A 22,677-nucleotide genomic window follows, 5' to 3' on the forward strand; every position below is an offset into this window, starting at 1 on the left:
GGCACCCCACTAATTACATGACCCCACTCGGATTTCGAGCCATTTATTACAACTCTGCCGCCTGTCGCTAAGCCATGACCCTATCCAGCCTAACACCTTCCCACCTATCCCGTGTGCCCTAAACTTTCTCAGGAGGCTTTGATGGGGTACCTTGTTAAATGCTTTACTGAAGTCCAGATATAAGATATCATAACTATCACAAATATCATAACTATCACAGATATCATAACTATCACAGATATCATAACTATCACCCAATACATAGGTAGGAAGCTTAACTGCCACCACTTCACTTCCTTGGGAAGCCAATGCAGCTCAGAGGCTGCATTGGGTCGTTTATAGTAGTTTCTATTATTATTTCTATTATCATTATCATTATTATTATCATCACAATTACTCTTTTATATTTTTTTTAGTTGCTCCTAAGATTTTGTAGCTGAATTTCTTTTAACATTTTGTAGCTGCGCATTATGGCTGCGTTGTTGTGCTCTCTCTCTCTCTCTCTCTCTCTCTCTCTCTCTCTCTCTCTCTCTCTCTCTCTCTCTCTCTCTCTCTCTCTCTCTCTCTCTCTCTCTCTCTCTCTCTCTCCACAAAATTCTCTGGCACCACTTTCATTCCCAAAACAGTTCCAACCTGTGGTCTGACCATTTTGAATTGAGCGTTTACGCGTTGTCCTTCCCCGGTCTGCAGCTCTGCCACACTTATACCAAGACACACCTCATGTCAGGTTTTTCCTACCTCAAAATTAAATGGTGTAGTAGTATATCCCTAGCTGTGACCTCACTCAACGTTTTCCTTTGTGTCTCACAACACAAGGGAGCAGTCACAGCCTGCCCTCTAAAGACCACTCTCTTCCTTCACACAAAACTACAAGCACCTAATTACGCACACACCCTTCACTCAAAATTCATAATTATCAAGGCGACTCCTGCACCAGTCTCGGAGTTCCCATCTAGAGAGGGGACCACAAATGTTCCCAGGTCGGACTGCTCTTCTGGTATCGTAGTCGTAGAAGTCATTAACTTCTGGAACATTCGTAGTCTTAGATCGTAATTTTCAATCTGTAGAAAACCACCTTTCCTCTACTGAACCTCATCTTTTCCTCACTGAAACACAGGTGTCTGAAGCAACCGACAGTAGCTCTTTTCCTGTTTCCTCCTACTTTCTCTATCCTCATTTTCAATTTAAGTTGGATGTTGCGTCTATGTGCGCAACGACTTGCTCTCGTGCACAACGACGTGCTCTCGTGCCCACCTTCTTGAATCTTCGAGTTTTCCATCATCTGGCTACGATTACAATGTCACTTTCAAATTAAATTTATCTGTGCTGTATACCTCTCGCCTAACTCCCCTGACAATGATAAATTCTATGACTACTTAACAGAGATCTGTCTCTGTGTGCCGAGCGTAAAACAGAAATGATAGTGTCTGGCATGGAGGCGTACATTCCTCACTCTTTTTTTGTCGACCTAAACCTTCTAAACCTTGATTTAACACAGCCTGTTATACATGCTAGCAATACAGACTATGCTATACATGAAGGTGGTGGCCCACAAAAGGTACTTCAGCCTTCCATTACCAGAATCTCTTGCACTTTATAGTTCTGCCCGGAACCATGCCAAGTCTGTTCTCCAAATAACCAAAAACTCCTTCATTAACAGAAAGTGTCAAGGTCTTTCAAGATCTTGACATCCCCTCGTGACTTCTGGCATCTATCCAAAAATATCTCCAATAACTTTGCTTCTTCTTCTTTCCTTCCTTTATTTCAACCAGATGGCACCACTGCTATCACATCTATCTCTAGAGCTGATCTCTTCGCTCAAACATCTGCTAAAAACTAAAACTTTGGATGATTCAGGGCTTGTTCCTCCCTCTTCTCCACCCTCTGACTATCTATTACCCCTCATGCTATCTATTAAAATTCTACACAATGATGTTTTCCATGCCCTAGCCGGCCTAAACCCTCAGAAGGCTCCTATTCTTCTACGAAACTGCGCCTCCGTGCTTGCACCTAGCCTAATCAAACTCTTTCAACTGTCTGTCAATATCTACCTTTCTTTCTTGCTGGAGGTTTGCCTACATTCAGCCTGTTCCTAAAAATGATGACCGTTCTAATCCCTCAAACTACCGCCCTATTGCTGTAATTTTCTGCCTAACTAACCTTTTTTTTTTTTATTTATCCTCAACAGGAAGATTCTTAAACATCTATCACTTCATAACCACTTCATAACTTCATAATTCTATATGATCGACAGTATGGGTTCCGTCAAGGCCGCTCTACTGGTGATCTCACTGGGTCTTTGTCATCCTCTTCTAGAGATTTGGGTGAAACTTTTGCTGTTGCCTAAGACATATCAAAAGTTTTTGGTAGAATCTGGCACAAAGCTTTGATTTCCAAACTACCCTCCTACAGCTTCTAACCTTCTCCTGTAACTTCACCTCAAGTGTCCTTTCATAAGAACATAAGAACATAAGAAATAAGGGAAGCTGCAAGAAGCGACCAGGCTTACACGTGGCAGTCCCTGTATGAAACACACCTACCTATTTCCATCTGTTATCCCCATCCATAAACTTGTCTAATCTTCTCTTAAAGCTCTCTAGTGTCCTACCACTAACTACATGATTACTGAGTCCGTGCCACTCATCTACTACTCTATTTGAGAACCAATTTTTTCCTATCTCCTTCCTAAACCTAAATTTTTCAAGCTTGAACCCGTTATTTATTGTTCTACCCTGGTTGCTGATCCTAAGAATTTTGCTTACATCTCCCTTGTTATAACCCTTATACCACTTAAAGACTTGTATCAGGTCCCCTCTTAACCTACGTCTCTCTAGAGAATGTAAATTTAACAGCTTCAGCCTCGCCTCGTAAGGAATACTCCTCATCCCCTGTATCCTTTTAGTCATTCTCCTCTGTACTGATTCTAATAGACCTTTCTGATCGGTCTATTGCTGCTATAGTAGACGGTCACTGTTCTTCTCCTAAATCTATTAACAGTGGTGTTCTATCCTGCCACTCACTCTCTCCCTATTATTCACCAGTGATATTCTAAACCAAACTTCTAGTACTACCCACTCCTACGCTGATGATACCACCCAGCACTTTTCCACCTCTTTTCATAGATATCCAGCTCTTCAGGAAGTAAACAGTTCGTGCATGGAAGCCACAGAACGCCTGACTTCTGTTCTCTCTAAATTTTCTGATTGGGGCAGAGCAAACTTGGTATTGTTCGATGCCTCAAAAACTCAATTCCTCCATCTGTCAACTCAACACAACCTACCAGACAACTATCCCTTCTTCTTCAGTGGCACTCAACTTCTACTTCTACATTCTCAACGTTCTCTTCTACATTGAACATTCTCGGTCTCTCCTTTAACTGGAAACTTCACATCTCACCTCAAGCTAAAACAACTTCTATGAAGTTAGGCGTTATGAGACGTCTCCGCCAGTTTTTCTCACCTCCCCAGCTGCTAACTCTGCACAAGGGTATTATCCGTCTATGTATGGAGTATGCTTCACATGTCTGGGGGATTTCTCTGATACCGCTCTTTTAGACAGAGTGGAATCAAAAGCTTTCCATCTTATCAATTCCTCTCTTTTAAGTGACTGTTTTCAGCCTCTGTCTGAAATGCATGCCCCGCCCTCTCCTCCCACGGCCTCGCTCCACAAGACTTTCTTCTTTCACCCATATTCTGTCTACCTCTCTAATGCAAGAGTTAACCAGTATTCTCAGTCATTTATCCCTTTCTCTGGTAAACTCTGGAACTCCCTGTATCCTTCTGTATTTACACATTCCTATGACAAATTCCTTCAAGAGGGAGGTTTCAGGACACCTATCCTTCATTTTTTTTTATTATCGCTTCGGACCCTATTCAGGGACTGGCATCTCAGTGGGTTTTTTTTTTTTCTTTTTTTATTGGGTTTTTGTTACCCTTGGCCGGTGTATCTCCTACATAAACAAACATGGTAGAATCAAAAGCTTTTCGTCTCATCAACTCCTCTCCCGTAACTGACTGTCTTCAGCCTCGTTCTCATGGCCGCAATGCTGCATCTCTAGCTATGTTCCACCGCTATTTTCATGCTAACTGTGCTCTTCTGATCTTGCTAACTGCATGCCTCCCCTCCTCCCGCGGCCTCGCTGCACAAGGCTTTCTTTTTTCTCTCACTCCTATTCTGTCCAATTCTCTAATACAAGAGTTATTCAGTATTGACAATCATTCATCCATTTCTCTAGTAAACTCTGGAACTGCTTCTGTATTTCCACCTTCCTATGACTTAAATTCCTTCAAGAGGGAGGTTTCAAGACACTTATCCTTAAGTTTTTGACTACCGCTTCGGACACTGTGGTCTTTATTTTTTTTTACTGAATTTTTATTGCCCTTGGCCGGTGTCCCTCCTACATAATGAAAAAAAAAAAAAACCCTAAATGCCCTAAAAGGGCAATTTGGTGTAATATATATATATATATATATATATATATATATATATATATATATATATATATATATATATATATATATATATATATATATATATATTAATAATATTTCCAGTTTTTTTTTTTTTTTTTTTTGCAAACACGACAATACTAGGCAATGTTTCCTCCACGTCTCCATGGCTGACCAAATGAGGTCACACTGTCAGTAACCGTGTTAATCCATGGTCACTTCCTCTCGCGCCGCCAGCCAGGAAGCTACCTCTCCTGCTCGCTCTCGCCACCATGGCTGTAAAAAGGGCTTACTTAGTAAATAAGTATTTTTTTGCAAAAAAAAAAAAAAAAAAAAGATAATAGGGGATCATTACTTGAGCCCTCAAGAGCTGTTGCCTGAACAGCGAAAACCACCAACGTGCCTTGACTTTTACTTTGATGGTGGTGTGGAAAAAACTCGTAAAGAATAAAAATATAACATTATTGTTTAAGGAAAATGTCATATCTAAAAGGGAACCAATCATATTTAAACGAAATTCACGAGAGAGAGAGAGAGAGAGAGAGAGAGAGAGAGAGAGAGAGAGAGAGAGAGAGAGAGAGAGAGAGAGAGAGAGAGAGAGAGAGAGAGAGAGAGAGAGGGGGGGGGGGGGGGGAGAGGGGGACGCAGCTTGACTGACAGGCATATTTTTTCTCAAATTTTAATTATTCATAGGCAAGTATAGATCTCTGATAGAAATAAATTTGCATGGAATGTAAATTGTATAAGCAGAGAGAGAGAGAGAGAGAGAGAGAGTATGGGGAGAGTGGTTATCAGCGACACATAGCCTCTAATCTGATAACACTATGTAAAAAAATTTCACTTTTTCTTGTCCTTGGCCCCACACCATAATTTTCCAGTTATTTCCATCTAAACAAAATAGAAAAAAAAGTTAATTTGATCCTAAAACTTTGCTTTTGTGTTTAGAACAATGAATTTACATTTTTCCTTTTTTTCATTATAGAATGGGTTACTATTCGTTTTGATGTCAGATGACCTTTGCAAAATTTCAATTGCTTATCTAATTGCTTTTAAAATGTTGCATGTAAGTTAAAACTAAAAAAAAAAATATAGTGTTGTAAAGATTTTTTTTTTTATTTTAGTAAGATCATTCTTGAACTGACCAAATCTAGCAAGAAATTTATCATATTTAGAAGAATTTGTTTCCATTTCAGAAATGTTCTCATATCTTCCAGAATATTCTACCAGACACTTTTAGAAGTTTCTAGAACATTTTAGAACATTCTATTCAATGTAAACATTTCCAAAATATTCTAGAACTTCCTGGAGTAAATATGTAGAGGTATCAAAAATTTTCTAGAATCTACAAGATTTTTTTTTTTTATGATTCAGAATATTCTAAAGTAGGTTCAAGAATATTCTAGAAAGACTGAGAACATTCTGGAACACATTCTAGAAAGACTTAAGAATATTCTAGAGTACTGCTTGACAATATAAAAGTAGGGGCTTCTAGACCACCTATCAGTTCTGCTTTGGCTGCCTAAGAAGACACATCACAACAGGTGAAATGGCATCAAGAGGCTGCAATCACTCTCCAGATGCATTCTGTTACATATGTGATCAATTCGTAAAGACAAGGGTTCTCTGTGACAGCATCTGGAAAAATGGTGAAATTAAGCTATTTTTTAGGCAAAAAAAAAAAATAAATAAATAAATAAAGTAAATAAATAAATAAATAAAAGCCACAAAAACAAAGTTTGACAGGAATAATTGACATTTCCTATTGTTTTGTAATGAAAAGAGTTGGAAAGTAACACTTGCTTGTCAAAGACGAAAATCGTGTTACATAGCGTCATTGCCTAACACAAGGTTTGGCAGCGCCATAGACCGGGAAATCCCCAGAAAGGACAACACCTAAACACTCAATTCAAAATGGTCTGACCTTATCTCCGTCTTACTATGGCAAACCCTTGAACACTTTGCTTTATTGTGCTTTTGCATCTACTCATGGACTGAGCTCCTCTCATAAGAAAAAAAAAAATCATATTAGTGACTTTCAAGCTTTTGGAACATAAATCAAGTAACTGCCAGACTGCCTATTATTTCGTTTGCTTGCTACTGGATATTCTTCTATGCTTCTATGATTTTTTTTTCTAGAGAAAGTTTGGGTATAACATAAGCCATAGCATACTCGGATGTTTCATGACAGGAGACGGAATATCCAAAACACTCTGTATTAGTGATCGAGGATTCTTGGCTTTCGTTTTGAGGACTTACTACTTTTCATTCACATTATTATATATATATATATATATATATATATATATATATATATATATATATATATATATATATATATATATATATATATATATATATATATATATATATATATATATATATATATATATTTTTTTTTTTTTTTTTTTTTTTTGACGGCAACTGCAGTTTTTAAATTCCTTTCATTTATCTTCTGTATACATTTACGATCATCAATATTTGTTCTCCACAGATATTTGGCAGACGTTCAAGAGTGGTTGGGTACATCGGAGTCTACTGATTCAACTTGTCTCCTGGTTACGTCATTGAACCACGTATACGCGCACTTCTTTCTTTGTGCCTCCTTGATGTTTGGCAGGAAGGTTGTCCTTTTACCTCATGTTAGCAGCAGCGCCATGTTGAGGACAATACAGGATCACCAGGTATGAAAATAACAATCCATTTATGAATCTTAACACAAACACGTCAACAATCAAAGCACAGTGTTTCTCTACATTGCAGAAACGCAGAACATAATGTATCTAAGCAAATCCGATACATTTCATCTACATATCAATATTATGATTTTGTAGTCTGGCTTGAAACAAAATACAATAATCATCAATTTCAATAATCAATCAAAAAAGTGGTGCCAAGAGAGCTGTCCACCACTCTCTTCACCCACACTAACCTTGCCACAACACACTGTAAGCATCGTGTTTCTGTTTCATCAGTCGTGACTTTACTCTTGAATTTTATGAATAAAAGACAATCTTGAATGATATTTATTTTAAGATAATAAGGCAGTAAATATAAGATGAAATAATAATGATGAAAACTTAAAAAGGAGAGAAATACAGAATCAGGCAGGAAACTTTTGTTTATCAGTGGAAGGAATGAAAGATTGCAAATACTGGTTAACTCTTGCATTAGGGAGGAGGACAGAACAGTGGTGAAAGTAATCTTGTGGAGCGAGTTCGTGGGAGAAGGAAAGGCATACAATTAGACAGATCGGAAGAGCAGTTACCGTGAAAATTCCGGTAGAACATACACACACAAATAGATGCAACCCGTTAACATTTCATCCTCGCTCGTTTGGTATTGATCAACCATCATTTCGCTTTCTCGGGAGAGAATTCTTGCTTGGTTATCGACTATTAGCTAGGTATGACGAACTAAGCCAAACACTCCGGCCTCACTCTCAGCAACACTCGTAACAGTCATGTGCTTCTTGTGGTCGCTCTGCTCTTGTGCAGTCAACCACAGCACATAGACTCAAGGACAAGCCTAACGTCCGTATGTTTGAACACGAAGTGTGACACTTCACAATTATGTTACCGATACACACCACATATGGCTTACACAATTTTTTCTTATGCTTAAAGCTGAAAATTGTGTCACGTGGCACTTTCACAATTGTGAAACGCGGCAAAGTTGGTACTTTTGTTAGTGTTTGCATTTTTGTGCCATTCGACGTGTCTCCTCAGCTGCGCTAACATCCATTTCACATCTTCATATAATGGGAAAAAACTTGCTTGAAGTCTATGAAACAAAAAAAAAAAAAAAAAAAAAAAAAACGGAAGACAAAAAAAAAAAAAAAAAAAAGAGCCCACCACCCGACTAGGTTGATTTGCGGCGGAAACGGATACTTGATTCATTCAAGGCACATCAAAATCTGCCAAAAAATGCAGTTTCGTCCGAAAACGTTATACGGGTGTACTTATGTAAATCTATCTTAATAATATATTATTATTATTAATTATTATTGCTTGAACTCTGTGAAGCCAGCAAAGATATTCTGGAAGACAAAAAAAACGGAGTCCTTCCGGCTAAGTTAGTTGATTTGCGGTGGAAACGGAAGCTTGATTTATTCAAAGCACATCAGAATCAATTAGAAAAATGTGGTTTTCTCCAAAAATGTTAGACGGGTGTACTTATATAAATTTACCTTACTTTTATTTTAACTTATGGATCCAGATCATATCTGCTCATTTCACCAGTTCAACATCCACGGTGTGATGAAAATGTTCGAGACATCATTTGCAGGTGTATAATTATTACTACCTAACAAAATAAAACAAACCAAAGCGGCAAATTTATAAATGTAGACTTATTTACTTAGAAAAGAGTATGAAATGTTAGTGACCACCACGGCTCAGAAGCCGTGGTGGTCACTAACTTAGGACTATTGAATTATAGGTGCCCAGTATTTTTACAGTGACACAAGGGCTGCATATTATATTTGAAAGTGCTGTGCAGCATGCTCTCAGTCTGTCTCCTTCAAGCCGATGAGCTAACATGCGGCACACGCAGCCGCCTCCTTCAGGTTTTTAAACCCTTTTCTCTCTCTCTCTCTCTCTCTCTCTCTCTCTCTCTCTCTCTCTCTCTCTCTCTCTCTCTCTCTCTCTCTCTCTCTCTCTCTCTCTCGGAGCATTAGTACAAGTTCCTTCTTGACCACATTAACAAATTGCTCCATCACCATGAGCTTTAATTCATTCATCTTTCAAATACCTCCTCGAGCAGCGAGCACAATCAAGATAAGTGTCGCTAGGCCTTTTTAGCCGCTCAAGGTTGTAACTTCAAGGCCTCAAGCCGCAATTCATATGCTCTCAGAATGTCAGTCTTAAACTCTTCTACTGACGTCCTATCTTCCACTGACGTCCTGTCATGTACTTCTAGCGACTTGCCTCTCAACATATTAGCAGCAAAGGCTTACTCCACGTTCCTGAGATCAGTCTGTTTTGGCTGCGTTCTTCTCAAATCTCCTCAAACATTCTGCCATCTTTCCACAAAACTGGTATCAACTTCAAACTTTTTATCATCATTCTTTCTACTGTATTTTCTACCACTTCTCTCCGCATACCGCGAGGAGAGTTAACCTCTGTCAGTCTTCTCCGACTCAAAATACTCCAGCCTCTCATAAATTCTCGCCTTCTCCTTTTCTGCTGGAACCAATCTGGCCTCCTCGGCCTTAAGCCTCTTGGCTTCTCTAGCCTCCTTAGCCTTCAATCTTCTTGCCTCAGCTTCAGCTTTCACTCAAATCTTCTCAATTTTCTCTCCTCTGCCTCCTCCAATTCAAGTCTCTTCAATTATCTCTCGTTCTCGGCTTCCAGCTCGAGCCTTTTAGGTTCTCTAGCCTCCTCCATCTCCATCCTTCTCATCTCCAACTTAAACCTCATCTCAGACATGCTTTTCTCCAATACTGTGGGTAGGCTAGCATGGCCATGTACACTATTTATGGGGCTGGGTGTCCGCACACCAAACTGTGCCAGATCTACACTGTCACTTCCTGCAGAGGCAGAGGACTCAGGTCGCAAGCCATCCCTGCTATCATCTTTTTCTTCCACTGAACACTGACACACAATGAAAACAAATAAACAACACTAAACTGTTTCTCCCATATGGCTACTGGAGTTTCCAACAATCTTGCCGAGGTCACCAATTCTGTTATGACCAGATACAGCTCCTCTCAAGGTTGCCACTGACTGGAAACTGCATATCCGTACGTTATGTTCCTCATGGCCTATTGCAGGGCGTGAACAGGCACCTACAAGTCGCTACCAAATATCCAGATCCAATAGATCGTCACCCTGTTTAACCCACCTACAGGCAAGGGAGTATAACGAACGCAAACTTAATTCCTTAAGCTGAGAAAGAATTAATTAGCTTTGTGCTAGGGAGACAGTATAAACAACATACAGATCACGGTACAATACCCTGTTGTACAACCGCCCACAATAAAAAAAAAAAAAAATCAAACCGCGTCCAATAAAGATATTATACGCCCTGGTCAGAAAACAGCTCACACGATACAGCCGGCAGAGCCCAGGGAGAGGGCAGATAGCTGCAGTCTTGCCGAATACATTCCCCTGGTCTGCCCCACTCAAGGCTGTGGGTCCTAAGACCAGTAGCAATTAAAGAGGACACAACGCTCACAACGCCTAAACACACAAAACCTACAACAGTACAATGTAATTAAGGCCTGTCCAGACTGGGGTTCATGTTGCGCAACACATTGCCGCAACTTGATTTTCGTGTTGCATGCTGCTCGTGAGTGTTGCCCAAGGGAGTTGCTGCTTTTGGCATTTTTGCAACAGGATGTACGCAACAGTAGCTACCAGGATGTCATCAAGGAAGGATTGCTGCCCGCTTGCTTTACCGTCACATTCACACAATTCACACAAACATAGGATAATTATGTACTTAATATTCGGAGTAATGCCTTAATATATTATATTATTTCTTAGAAAAATAAGATTGATGAATAATTATAAGATTAATCTAATTGATAACGTAAGTTTTCTGCAGTAATTTACAACAAAGACTTACTTTTTTATGAAAGTTGTGACTGAGTGGCACTTTTCATGAAGTACTAAAGAATTCTACGAAAACCAAAGAATACACCAAAGAAAAATGTTGAATTACTGGGAAAAGATGTGGCGATGAACAAGTATGAGGTGGAGGTTCAGAATAGGTATGTTGTATTAGAGACAGAAGTGATGATGGTCCTGAGGAGCAGTGGAACTTTTTGACAGAGGTGATATGACAAGGAGCATAAGAGGTTCTTTCGGATAGCGGGCGAAGAAAGAAGAATCCATGGGTGACAAAAATAACTTTGAAGATGATGGAAGAGTGAAGACAGCTAAAACGCCGAGACAAAGTCCAGTATGAGATTAAAAATAGGGAGATACATAGAGAATACAATAGAAAAAAAGAAATGGCTGGATGAACAGTGTGAGGAGGTGGAGGAACTATGCAGAATGCATCAACATTCGAGGTATTGAAAGATAAAGAAACTGACTCAAAGACGGAAAGGCTGTGCTGCAAAAAAGAACGATGGAACAGAAGTGATGGAATCGGAAGAAGTTGGAAAAAGAAAGAGCGAATACGTAGGAGAGCTGTTTGATGATGAGACATCAGAGATGGATGGTGCGGCCAATGAAAAAGAAAACCTACAAATTTTGGAGAGCGCAGGTGGGTAATGAAGTATATGAAGAGAGGAAAGGCATCAGGAAGCGATGGCTTTATGATTGAAATATTGAGAGCGGTTGGAGATATTGCATTACACAGTCCTGCCTGACACCTCTAAACCAAACTTCTTGTCCTATCCAGTCCTACGCTGATGATACCACCCTGCACTTTTCCACGTCTTTTCATAGACGTCCAACCCTTCAGGAAATAAACATTTCATGCAGAAAAGCCACATAATGCCTGACTTCTGATCTTTCTTAAATTTCTGATTGGGGCAGAGCAAACTTGGTATTGTTCAATACCTCAAAAACTCAATTCCTCCATCTATCAACTCGACACAACCTTCCAGATAACGATCCCCCTCTTCTTCAATGACACTCAACTGTCCCCCCTTTTCTACACTGAACATCCTCGGTCTATCCTTTAGTTATAATCTGAGCTGGAAATTTCACACTACATCTCTAGCTAAAACAGCTTCTATGAAGTTAGGCGTTCTGAGACGTCTCCGCCAGTTTTTCTCACCTCCTCCCCCCCCCCACCCAGCTGCTAACTATGTACAAGAGCCTTATCCGTCCATGTATGGAGTATGCTTCACATGTCTCGGGGAATTCCACTCATACCACTTTTCTAGACAGGATGGAATCCAGAGCTTTTCGTCTCATCAACTCCTTTCCTCTAACTGACTGTCTTCAGCTTCTCTGTCATCGCCGCAATGTTCCATCTCTAGCTATCTTCTACCGCTATTTTCATGCTAATTGCTCTTCTGATCTTGCTAACTGTATGCCTCCCCTCCTACTGCAGCCTCGCTGCACAAGACTTTCTTCTTTTTCTCACCCCAATTCTGTTCTCTCTAATGCAAGAGTTAACTAGTATTCTCAATCATTCATCCCTTTCTCTGGTAAATTCTGGAACTCCCTGCCTGCTTCTGTACTTCCACCTTCCTGTGACTTGAATTGCTTGAAGAGGGAGGTTTCAAGACACTTATCCTTCATTTTTTTTACTACCGCCTTGGACCCTTTTCTAGGACTGGCATCTAAGTGGGCTTTTTTTTTTTTTATATATATATATATATTTATTGGATTTTTGTTGTCCTTTGCCAGTGTCCCTCCTACATAAAAAAAAAAAAAAAGTGTTCCGTGTCGCACGTGAATTCAATATTAGGGTGTTTTGAATTTAAGTAACTTAGAAATTTAGGAATGTGCTGAGAGTGTGTAAATAAGATGTGTAAGTAAAACAAAGGTGTAATCAACATATTTTCAGTAAAGCATAGATTTAAATTTACTAGGACATTCGTATAACCATTTGGTTTCATGATATAAAAGTATTAGCAAGAGTGGGGCCAAGGCAAGAACCCATAGCCACACTGTTAACTTGGACATATAATTTATTGTTGAACAAGAAGAGGGAGTCTTTAATTGCGAAGTCTAATAGGGTAATAGATTTTTTTTTTAATATAATTAAAGTAAATAGTTCTTCATAAATTATCTTAATGATCATCAAGAATATTTGTGAAAAGTGACCTAATATCAAAACTAGCCATGACAGAATTGAGCTTCTAAATTATTTATTTCTTTGACGAAATCATATTTTTTTAAGGTAAACTTATTTGACGTTAGTGGTTTTAGCATGAGGACGAAATATTTATCTAATTTTATAATTAAATGTATTAATGGTGCTAAGAATGTGCCTAATAGGGTTGCCGACTCCATGAGTTTTTCTAAGGCCATAAGTGGTTCGTTTTCAGGCATCCTTTATGACCTTCCGAAAACTTGCAAAGTCGGCAACTCTATTAGGCCTATTTCTTGCACCATTAATAAATTAGCTAAATATTTCGTCCTCATGCTAGAACTGCTAACGTCAAATAAGTTTACCTTAAGAAATTCTTATGATTTCGTTGAAGAAGCATCATCAATAATACTATCAATAATACTATCTACTGTTCTTTAGAAATAAAATTTAGTCAGCCTTCCTCTAATAACACGCATATGACACACAAGAAATACATAAAATTACCTTACTATGATCATCTTAGCTCGACTACCATACTTAAAGCACAATATCTTCACACTATTTAATTCAAGGACAGTATTCTTATTGGACTTATCTCTAATATCATTTATGAATTTATTTGTTTGAGTTGCAAGACTCAATATATTGGAGAAACCATGAGGAAACTAACACATAAGTGAACATAAAGTGAACGGTGAACAAAAGTGAACATAAAGGTTCTTCAATACGTATACAGAAACAGCTCATCCACCTTTTTCATCAATAAAAAACACATTCACATACACAGGATCATCCGTTTTCGGAGGATTTTAGTATATTACTCGTACATAAAGCTGGCTCACATCCAGACGTTAAAATATGTACATTAAACACCTGAAACCTGAATCAAATAACCACGTATCATGATCATAATTATATTTTATAAACTCTGCTCGGAGCTTTGAGGATCCGGATTCATAACTAATCTAGTTCTTACACCGCCACTCTGTCGGTCCAACACACCACACGCGAGGGAACACAAAGTTTGTATATCCTTATTTTGCTTTATTTATTTAGTATTTTATTTATTTATGTTAATTTATTTATTTTATTTTATTTATTTATTTATTTATTTTTGTCAAGTATAAGCTGCTACTGATAGTTTATTTTATCTTTTTTTTTTTTTTTTTCAATGCTTGCCTGCCTGTCCCCTTTTGGTTGGTATTTTGTTTTCACTTTTGCCCCTAGCGTAATATTTTATGATTTTGTCTTTGTACTTTTGTTATTCTTTTGTTTTGTTTTAGCCTGATGATGCCTTCTGTGAAGGTGATACGTTGCAGTTCTATAACTCGGAACTGTTCTAATATATATATATATATATATATATATATATATATATATATATATATATATATATATATATATATATATATATATATATATATATATATATATATATATATATATATATATATATATATTTATTTATTTATTTATCTATTTATTTATACCGTATTTGACGGCATATAGAAAGCACCTTTTTCCCTAATTTTTGGCAAAAAAAAAAAAAATAGTAATCCTGTGTCCAATATGTGAAGTGAAAACCTCCCGTAGGCTAATCATCTCCCTGACGCTCACTAACCTAACTTCTACCTTCCCTTACTCCATGTTTCATTATTTTATTCCTGGTGTTATTATTATTATTATTATTATTATTATTATTATTATTATTATTATTATTATTATTATTATCATTATTACCAACATTATCACTTTAAAAAACAAATTACCGTAAAAATTAAAGCAATCTAACCTGTGAGGTTGTGACGCATGTTTATAAATATCGGCTGATCGGAACCCTGACGATGCTAGCAGCCATTTGACGATGATCATAACAAAACACACCAACACCCTCACCGTTATGGCAGCAGGAGGAAAAAGATCGAGCTACACAATCTCCTACAAACAACAAGTGGTAGATTATGCCGAGGAGCATGGCAATAGAGCAGCAGCAAGGGTTTTTGGGCCACCAGCTACGAAAAAAAAATTATACGTATCTGGCGCCAGCAAGACCAAGCGCGCAAAGAAAAGTTAAACATAACCTTCGTTGCTTAGCCCCACACTTATCAGAACTTGAGGTTGACAGAAAAACGTGCCTGACAAATGAGATAAATTCAGGGAGAAGTGTTTCAATCAAAATGATAATTCATGAGGCCAGGTTAACGAGGAATACAGAACTTTGCAGGAACAGAAGGTTAGTGATATAGGTTTATGAAACCGCAGGGCTTATCAATGCCTACATAAAACATCTGTTGCACAGCAAATACCTGCTGATTATGCGTTATTTGAAGTCAATGATTCCAGCAGTAGTGACGAAGATGATAAAGACTTTTTTGGGATTGAAGATAATGAAGACTTTTCTGGTTATGAAGATGATTAAAGTGTTTTCGTATTTTCTTACTGTGTTTTGGTTAATGTTCAAGTGTAGTGGTAGATTGTTTTTATGAGATGGATTCTGCTTTATGTATTATTTTATGCATTGCTGGCTTTATTTTAGGTTTCAATGTTTTATTACTATTGTGATTGTTCTGTATGTCTGTACTAGTTATTTTTATTTATTTTTTTTTTATTTATTTATTTTCATTTTTTTTTTTTCATTTGGAATGTTTTACAATTACAATACTATTGAGATATTTTGCTTATGCTTGTTGCTTGTCTGTACTACCAACTTGCTTTTATACAGAAATGTTTTGTGCTTGTGTAATGTGCTGCTAAATTGCTTTCAACAATATGTGCTTAAAATACACTTTTTTTTTTTTTTTTTCTGAATCTGACCTGCTGAGATGGGCATACGTCGTATATGTCCGTGCGTCCTATATGCCGTCAAATACAATGTGCGTGTGTGTGTGTGTGTGTGTGTGTGTGTGTGTGTGTGTGTGTGTGTGTGTGTGTGTGTGTATATATATATATATATATATATATATATATATATATATATATATATATATATATATATATATATATATATATATATATATATATATATATATATATATATATATATATATATATATATATATATATATATATATATATATATATATATATATATATATATATATATATATATATATATATATATATATATATATATATATATATATATATATATATATATATATATATATATATATATATATTCTTTGACTATTAAATGTGAACCACAATGACCAGCAATGATTTTCCTACAGGTGACTTTGGCAATCTTTACTCCACTCCATCTGAAAATGATCGTAGAATCACCGGCCTGCGAGGAACATGACTTGTCCTCCCTGAAACTCGTCACTAGTGGTGGAGTTTCCCTTTCAGAGCACGTTCTGAAGGATTTCAAAAAAAAGGTGAGAAAAGACATAATACGAGTATATAATCTGCATTATATGAAGTGAGGCCGCCGTGGTATAGCGGGACCACGTGCTCTTTGGAGGCAAGGGGGTCTCAGGTGCACGGGTTCGAATCCTGACCACAGTGATAAGAAGGGCATCCACTCAGGGTGTTCTCAAATGGAAAATCAAAAGTCCTTCTTCAAGAGGCATCATACTAGACTAGAGAAACAGGATGTAAAACCGAAAAAAGAAATAGTAATAATATCAAGTAGATATCCTATCAAAATGTATGCTTCATTGCAAAACTTTGCTTTAATTTCCACAAGTTTTCTTTTTTCTGGACTTGATTCTCTCTCTCTCTCTCTCTCTCTCTCTCTCTCTCTCTCTCTCTCTCTCTCTCTCTCTCTCTCTCTCTCTCTCTCTCTTTCTGATTGCTGGATATAAACTGATGTGTATAGTTGACTGTAAAACTGCTTTGTATTTGTATACTAAAAGATGAATGAGATCAAAAAGATATTCTGTTTATATATATGTAAATATGTATGTATTGTTAGGACCAGATACTGCCAACCCTCCTCCCCTCACAGCTGCCATTACAATCGGATCAGCTTTCCTAGTCTAGCTCCTTCTAATGTGGGGCCCAAATCTAGGTACCTACTGGTCGCCAACAACTATCACCAACAGGGAAGCTGAGAAAGAATTAATTAGCAAGTGTTAGGGAGCACAGATAACACAGCAATCCACAGATTGTGGTATAATATCCCATCGGACCACCACCCTCAGTAAGAAAACCATCTACATCCATAAAGATTATACACTCTTGCCATATATATATATATATATATATATATATATATATATATATATATATATATATATATATATATATATATATATATATATATATATATATATATATATATATATATATATATATATATATATATATATATATATATATATATATATATATATATATATATATATATATATATATATATATATATATATATATATATATATATATATATATATATATATATAATCTTCTAGATTTCCCAGACAGACTTCCCCCTCCAAAATCTAGGGAGAAACTAAACAACTGTAACCTGGTTCAAATATTATACAGTCGTCTAATGCCAGATGCGAGCCCAGACATTAGTAGCATTTAACAAGGACACAACATACACGAACGCTCACACACACACATACACTGCACTTATGCAGAAAGGGAGAGAGAGATCAGGTGTTTGTTCTATACAAAGACAAAAAAGACACCAAGACAAACATGAGACAAACTTATCTGCACATGGGAGTGACCGCTCACACAAGGTAGGAGTAAGGAGCTACTGGGCAACTCACACCCTCTTAAACATTATGTAGACCCGCCCAGATTATGGCCTACCGTAGTACTCGTATGTTGTAAAGCACAACACTTGTTATCCCACTCGTATGTATACCACAAGTATCACTCCCTATGGTATCCAATTCTGTCTCAATCGGTGGCTAGCTCACTATCGACTCCTACCGACGCGCCGCACAGCCATGGTTGTCAGACGTATGAGTAGTGAACTTGTTACGAAAAGACGGAAAATAACAAACGTAAATTATTCGTCTTTCAATAAGTTTTCCTAACCTCTAGTCCTTCGAATAGTCCTCTAGTCCTTCGAAAAGTACTTGATTCCGTCCTGGGAAGGCTAGCTCCGCCCCTTGCAGTGACATCGCATGTGGCTGACTCCTCATTAGCTGCTACCAATACTAACACTAATACTTAATGTAGGAGGGATACCGGCCAAGGGCATAAAAAAAAAAAAATCTTAGATGCCGGTCCCCGAATAGAGTCCGAAGCGGTAGTAGAAAATTGAAGGATAAGTGTCTTGAAATCTCCCTCTTAAAGGAGTTAAAGTCATAAGAAGGTGGAAATACAGAAGCAGGCAGGAAGTTCCAGAGTTTACCAGAGATAGAGATGAATGATTGAGAATACTGGTTAACTCTTGCATTAGAGAGATGGACAGAATAGGGGTGAGAGAAAGAAGAAAGTCTTGTGCAGCGAGGCCGTGGAAGGAAAGGAGGCATGCAATTAGCAAGATCAGAAGAGCAGTTAGCATGAAAATAACAGTAGAACATATTAAGAGATACAATATTGCGGCGTTGAGAAAGAGGCTGAAGACAATCAGTTAGAGAAGAGGAGTTGATGAAACGAAAAGTTTTAGATTCCACCCTGTCTAAAAACGCGGTATGAATGAAACCCCCTAGACATGTGAAGCATACTCCATACATACACGGATAAGGCCCTTGTACAGAGTTAGGAGCTGAGGGGGGGTAAGAAAAACTGGAGGAGACGTCTCAGAACCCCTAACTTCATGGAAGCTGTAGCTAGAGATGAGATGTGAAGTTTCCAGTTTAGATTATAAGAAAAGGACAGACCGAGGATGTTCAATATAGAAAAGAGGGACAGTTGAGTGTCGTTGAAGAAGAGGAGATAATTGTCTGGAAGGTTGTGTTGAACTGATGGAGGAATTGAGTTTTTGAGGCATTGAACAATACCAAGTTTGCTCTACCCAATCAAAAATTTTAGAGAGATCAAAACTTAGGCGTTCTGTAGCTTCCTTGCATGAACTGTTTACTTCCTGAAGTGTTGGACGTCTATGAAAAGACGTGGATAAGTGCAGGATGGTATCATCAGCGAAAGAGTCGATAGAACAAGAAGTTTGGTTTTGAAGATCGTTGATGAATGATAGGAAGAGAGTGGGTGACAGAACAGAAGCCTGAGGAACATCACTGCTAATAGATTTAAGAGAAGAACAGTGACCGTCTACCACAACAGCAATAAAACAGTCAGAAAGGAAACTTGAGATCAAGTTTCGGAGAGAAGGATAGATAGAAGCTGTAGGAGGGTAGTTTGGAAATCAAAGCTTTGTGCCAGATTCTATCAAAAGTTTTTGATGTCTAAGACAACAGCAAAAGTTTCACCAAAATCTCTAAAAGAGCATGACCAAGATTAAGTAAAGAAAGCCAGATCACCAGTAGAGCGGCCTTGATGGAACGCATACTGATGATCAAATAGGTTATGAAGCGATAGATATTTAAGAATCTTCCTGTTGAGGATAGATTTAAAAACGTTAGATAGGCAGGAAATTAAAGCAATAGCACGGTAGTTTAAGGGATTAGAACGGTCACCCTTTTTAGGAACAGGCTGAATGTAGGTAAACTTCTAACAAGAAGGAAACGTAAATGTTGACATACAGAGTTGAAAGAAGTTGAATATGCAAGGTGCAAGCACAGAGGCGCAGTTTCAGAGAATGATATGAGGGACCCCATCAGGTCCATACGCCTTCCGAGGATTTAGGCCAGCGAGGGCATGAAAAATATTATTGCGAAAAATTTTAATAGGTAGCATGAAGTAATCAGAGGGTGGAGGAGAGGGAGGAACAATCCCTGAATCGTCCAAGATAGAGCTTTTAGCAAAGATTTGAGCGAAGATTTCAGCTTTATAAATAGATGTGATAGCAGCGGTGCCATCTGGTTGAAATAAAGGAGGGAAAGATGAAGAAGTAAAGTTATTGGAAATGTTTTTGGCTTGGTGCCAGAAGTCACAAGATGAGTTAGATCTTCAAAGATTTTGACACTTTCTATTAATGAAGGAATTTTTGGCTAGTTGGATAACAGACTTGGCATGGTTCCGGGCAGAAATATAAAGTTCACGAGATTCTGGTGATGGAAGGCTCAAGTATCTTTTGTGGACCACCTCTCTATCATGTATAGCACAAGAACAGGCTGTGTTAAACCAAAGTTTGGAAGGTTTAAGTCAAAAAAAAGAGTGAGGAATGTACGCCTCCATGCCAGACACTATCACCTCTGTTATGCGGTCGGCACACAGAGATGTGTCTCTGACATGGAAGCAGTAGTCATTCCAAGGAAAATAAGCAAAATACCTCCTCAGGTCCCCTGAATTAGCAGAGGCAAAACGCCAGAGGCACCTCCACTTAGGGGAATCTTGAGGAGGGATTCGAGCAATAGGACGAGATACAGATATGAGATTGTGATCAGAGAAACCCAATGGAGAAAATAGGATAACAGCATAAGGAGGATTAGAGGTTAGGAAAAGGTCAAGAATGTTGGGCGTATGTCCAAGACGGTCAGGAATACGAGTAGGGTGTTGCACCAATTGCTCTAGGCCGTGGAGAATAGCACATACTCGTATTCTATTAGATCTGCTATATTAACAAAATTAATATAATATTACTTATTTTGATTAAAAGAAAGATCAATATCATGTATGTTGCATGGCCTTTTTGGATTTGCTGATTCGCTGACAGCAATGGCTTCAGGAAGCGATATGTAGGGAAGGAGCCCTATGCAACTTGTTATTTTTAAAGTATGTGGTCTTGCAGCTTTACATAGTTTACAAATTGGATCGTAGGGATAAATATCCCTGCTGATATCTGTGTTTGATGGTGAAACGCAGTTCCGTATTGTTGGAATCAACAATTTGACAGTAAAGAATTGTATGAGTGAACTGACAAATGTACTGTGGGGCAACACCGCAGACATTTAGTGAACGTGTTTACAAAGAAACGCCTGGAACTAGAAGATGCTTCGGTTTGGTGTTATGGAGAATAATTTTTCCTGCTACATAAGAAAATGTTATTTTCGTTATCGAAAGCAATAAAGTGAGTATCTCCATGAGTGGGCTGCAGGCGTGCATTATTATAATGGGTTGGGTTACATGAATGTGCAGATCGCTTAGCTTTTTATCGTTTTAATCAGCGAATCAACAGCTTAACTAAGATGCTGGAACTTGAGGTAAGGTCGAAGATCGGTGGGTAGAATGTGACAGGGAATGATAATCCTGTACTAGACATATGATGAAGATAAGTAACAGTTAGTAAGCATTCTGTTAACTTTTATTTTTACTTCAGGTGGAGGCATTAGTATACAACTTATGGGGAATGACGGAACTTGCCTCCTTTGGTATCGGCTGCATTGTTACACAGGACTGGAAAAGCCTTTGTATTGGAAAAGTCTTGCCCTTCTTCGAAGTTAAGGTATACAGTTTTTTCCATATTCAATAAATTGTCGATGTAAGATCTTACAGTTAAGTAAGTGAAATTATTACTGAATACTGTGTGTGTGTGTGTGTGTGTGTGTGTCTTGTTCACCCGAATGATTGAATGACTGAGTGCTTAAGAAAAAAGGGAAGGCGCCGCAACGTCATGGGCATATGGCGCCGCTACAAAATGTTCAAAACAACTAAAATGATATCAGAATAGAATTAATGAAGTTAACACCTGCAGGTAGTGGACCTAAGTAGCGGGCAGCTCTTGGGGACTGATGAGCCTGGAGAAATATGTGTGCGGAGCCCCACCACAATGATCGGCTACGCTAACAACTCGGCTGCTACCTCCTCCATGATAGATGCCGAAGGTTGGGTTCACACGGGTGATTACGGCTATTACGACAGCCAGGGCTTGATCTACTTGACTGACAGAATTAAAGACCTCATCAAGGCTACGTCATCTTTCCAGGTGAGGGAAAAATAAGTGAATAAATAAATAAAATGAAAGTGATAACATTTTTTTTATTTTATCAACGAAGTTTATTTTTGTGTATCTGTGTTATTTTCACCATAAAATTTTCTTTTAAGAGAGAGAGAGAGAGAGAGAGAGAGAGAGAGAGAGAGAGAGAGAGAGAGAGAGAGAGAGAGAGAGAGAGAGAGATTCCTACCTCTTGGCAATAATTTGCAGGTACAGCCGTCTGAACTGGAGGATTTGCTGCTACAACACCCACATGTGGCTGAAGCTGTGGTGATTGGCGTGTGTCAGGATGACTTTGAGGAGATGACGCGGGCATTCGTGGTGCTGGAGCCTGAAGCTCCCGTCCAACCTGAGGTCCTCCAGCGGTTTGTCAATGGTGAGGCAAGACATATCATTGATATTTATGTTGACGCATGTAAAATATTCACTGAATTTTCATTTGTATAGGAAAAGGCAGTTGCAGAAAATATGAAATGAAATGATGTTTACAAATATTTTAAAAATTCATCATCTATGTATCATTCATAATGGAGTATTAATATAATGCATAAAAGTTATTAGTGAACCCCCAGTTAATACTTAAAAAATCAGTAGATTCAGGAAAAGTGTCAG

At 38.0% G+C, this 22,677-nt stretch overlaps 1 protein-coding gene across 1 annotated transcript in view; it reads left to right on the forward strand.

The window, feature by feature from the left end:
* Positions 1 to 22,677, forward strand: part of LOC135092382 (luciferin 4-monooxygenase-like) — a 74,547-nt gene that overhangs the window by 47,967 nt on the left and 3,903 nt on the right. Inside the window, exons 5-9 of the mRNA XM_063990841.1 lie at positions 6,940 to 7,129; positions 16,397 to 16,543; positions 21,451 to 21,576; positions 21,826 to 22,056; positions 22,276 to 22,441. Coding sequence (XP_063846911.1) covers positions 6,940 to 7,129; positions 16,397 to 16,543; positions 21,451 to 21,576; positions 21,826 to 22,056; positions 22,276 to 22,441 — 860 coding nt within the window. The remainder of the gene's footprint in view (positions 1 to 6,939; positions 7,130 to 16,396; positions 16,544 to 21,450; positions 21,577 to 21,825; positions 22,057 to 22,275; positions 22,442 to 22,677) is intronic.

This window comes from Scylla paramamosain, chromosome 40, assembly GCF_035594125.1.
Source record: "Scylla paramamosain isolate STU-SP2022 chromosome 40, ASM3559412v1, whole genome shotgun sequence".
NCBI lineage: Eukaryota > Metazoa > Arthropoda > Malacostraca > Decapoda > Portunidae > Scylla > Scylla paramamosain.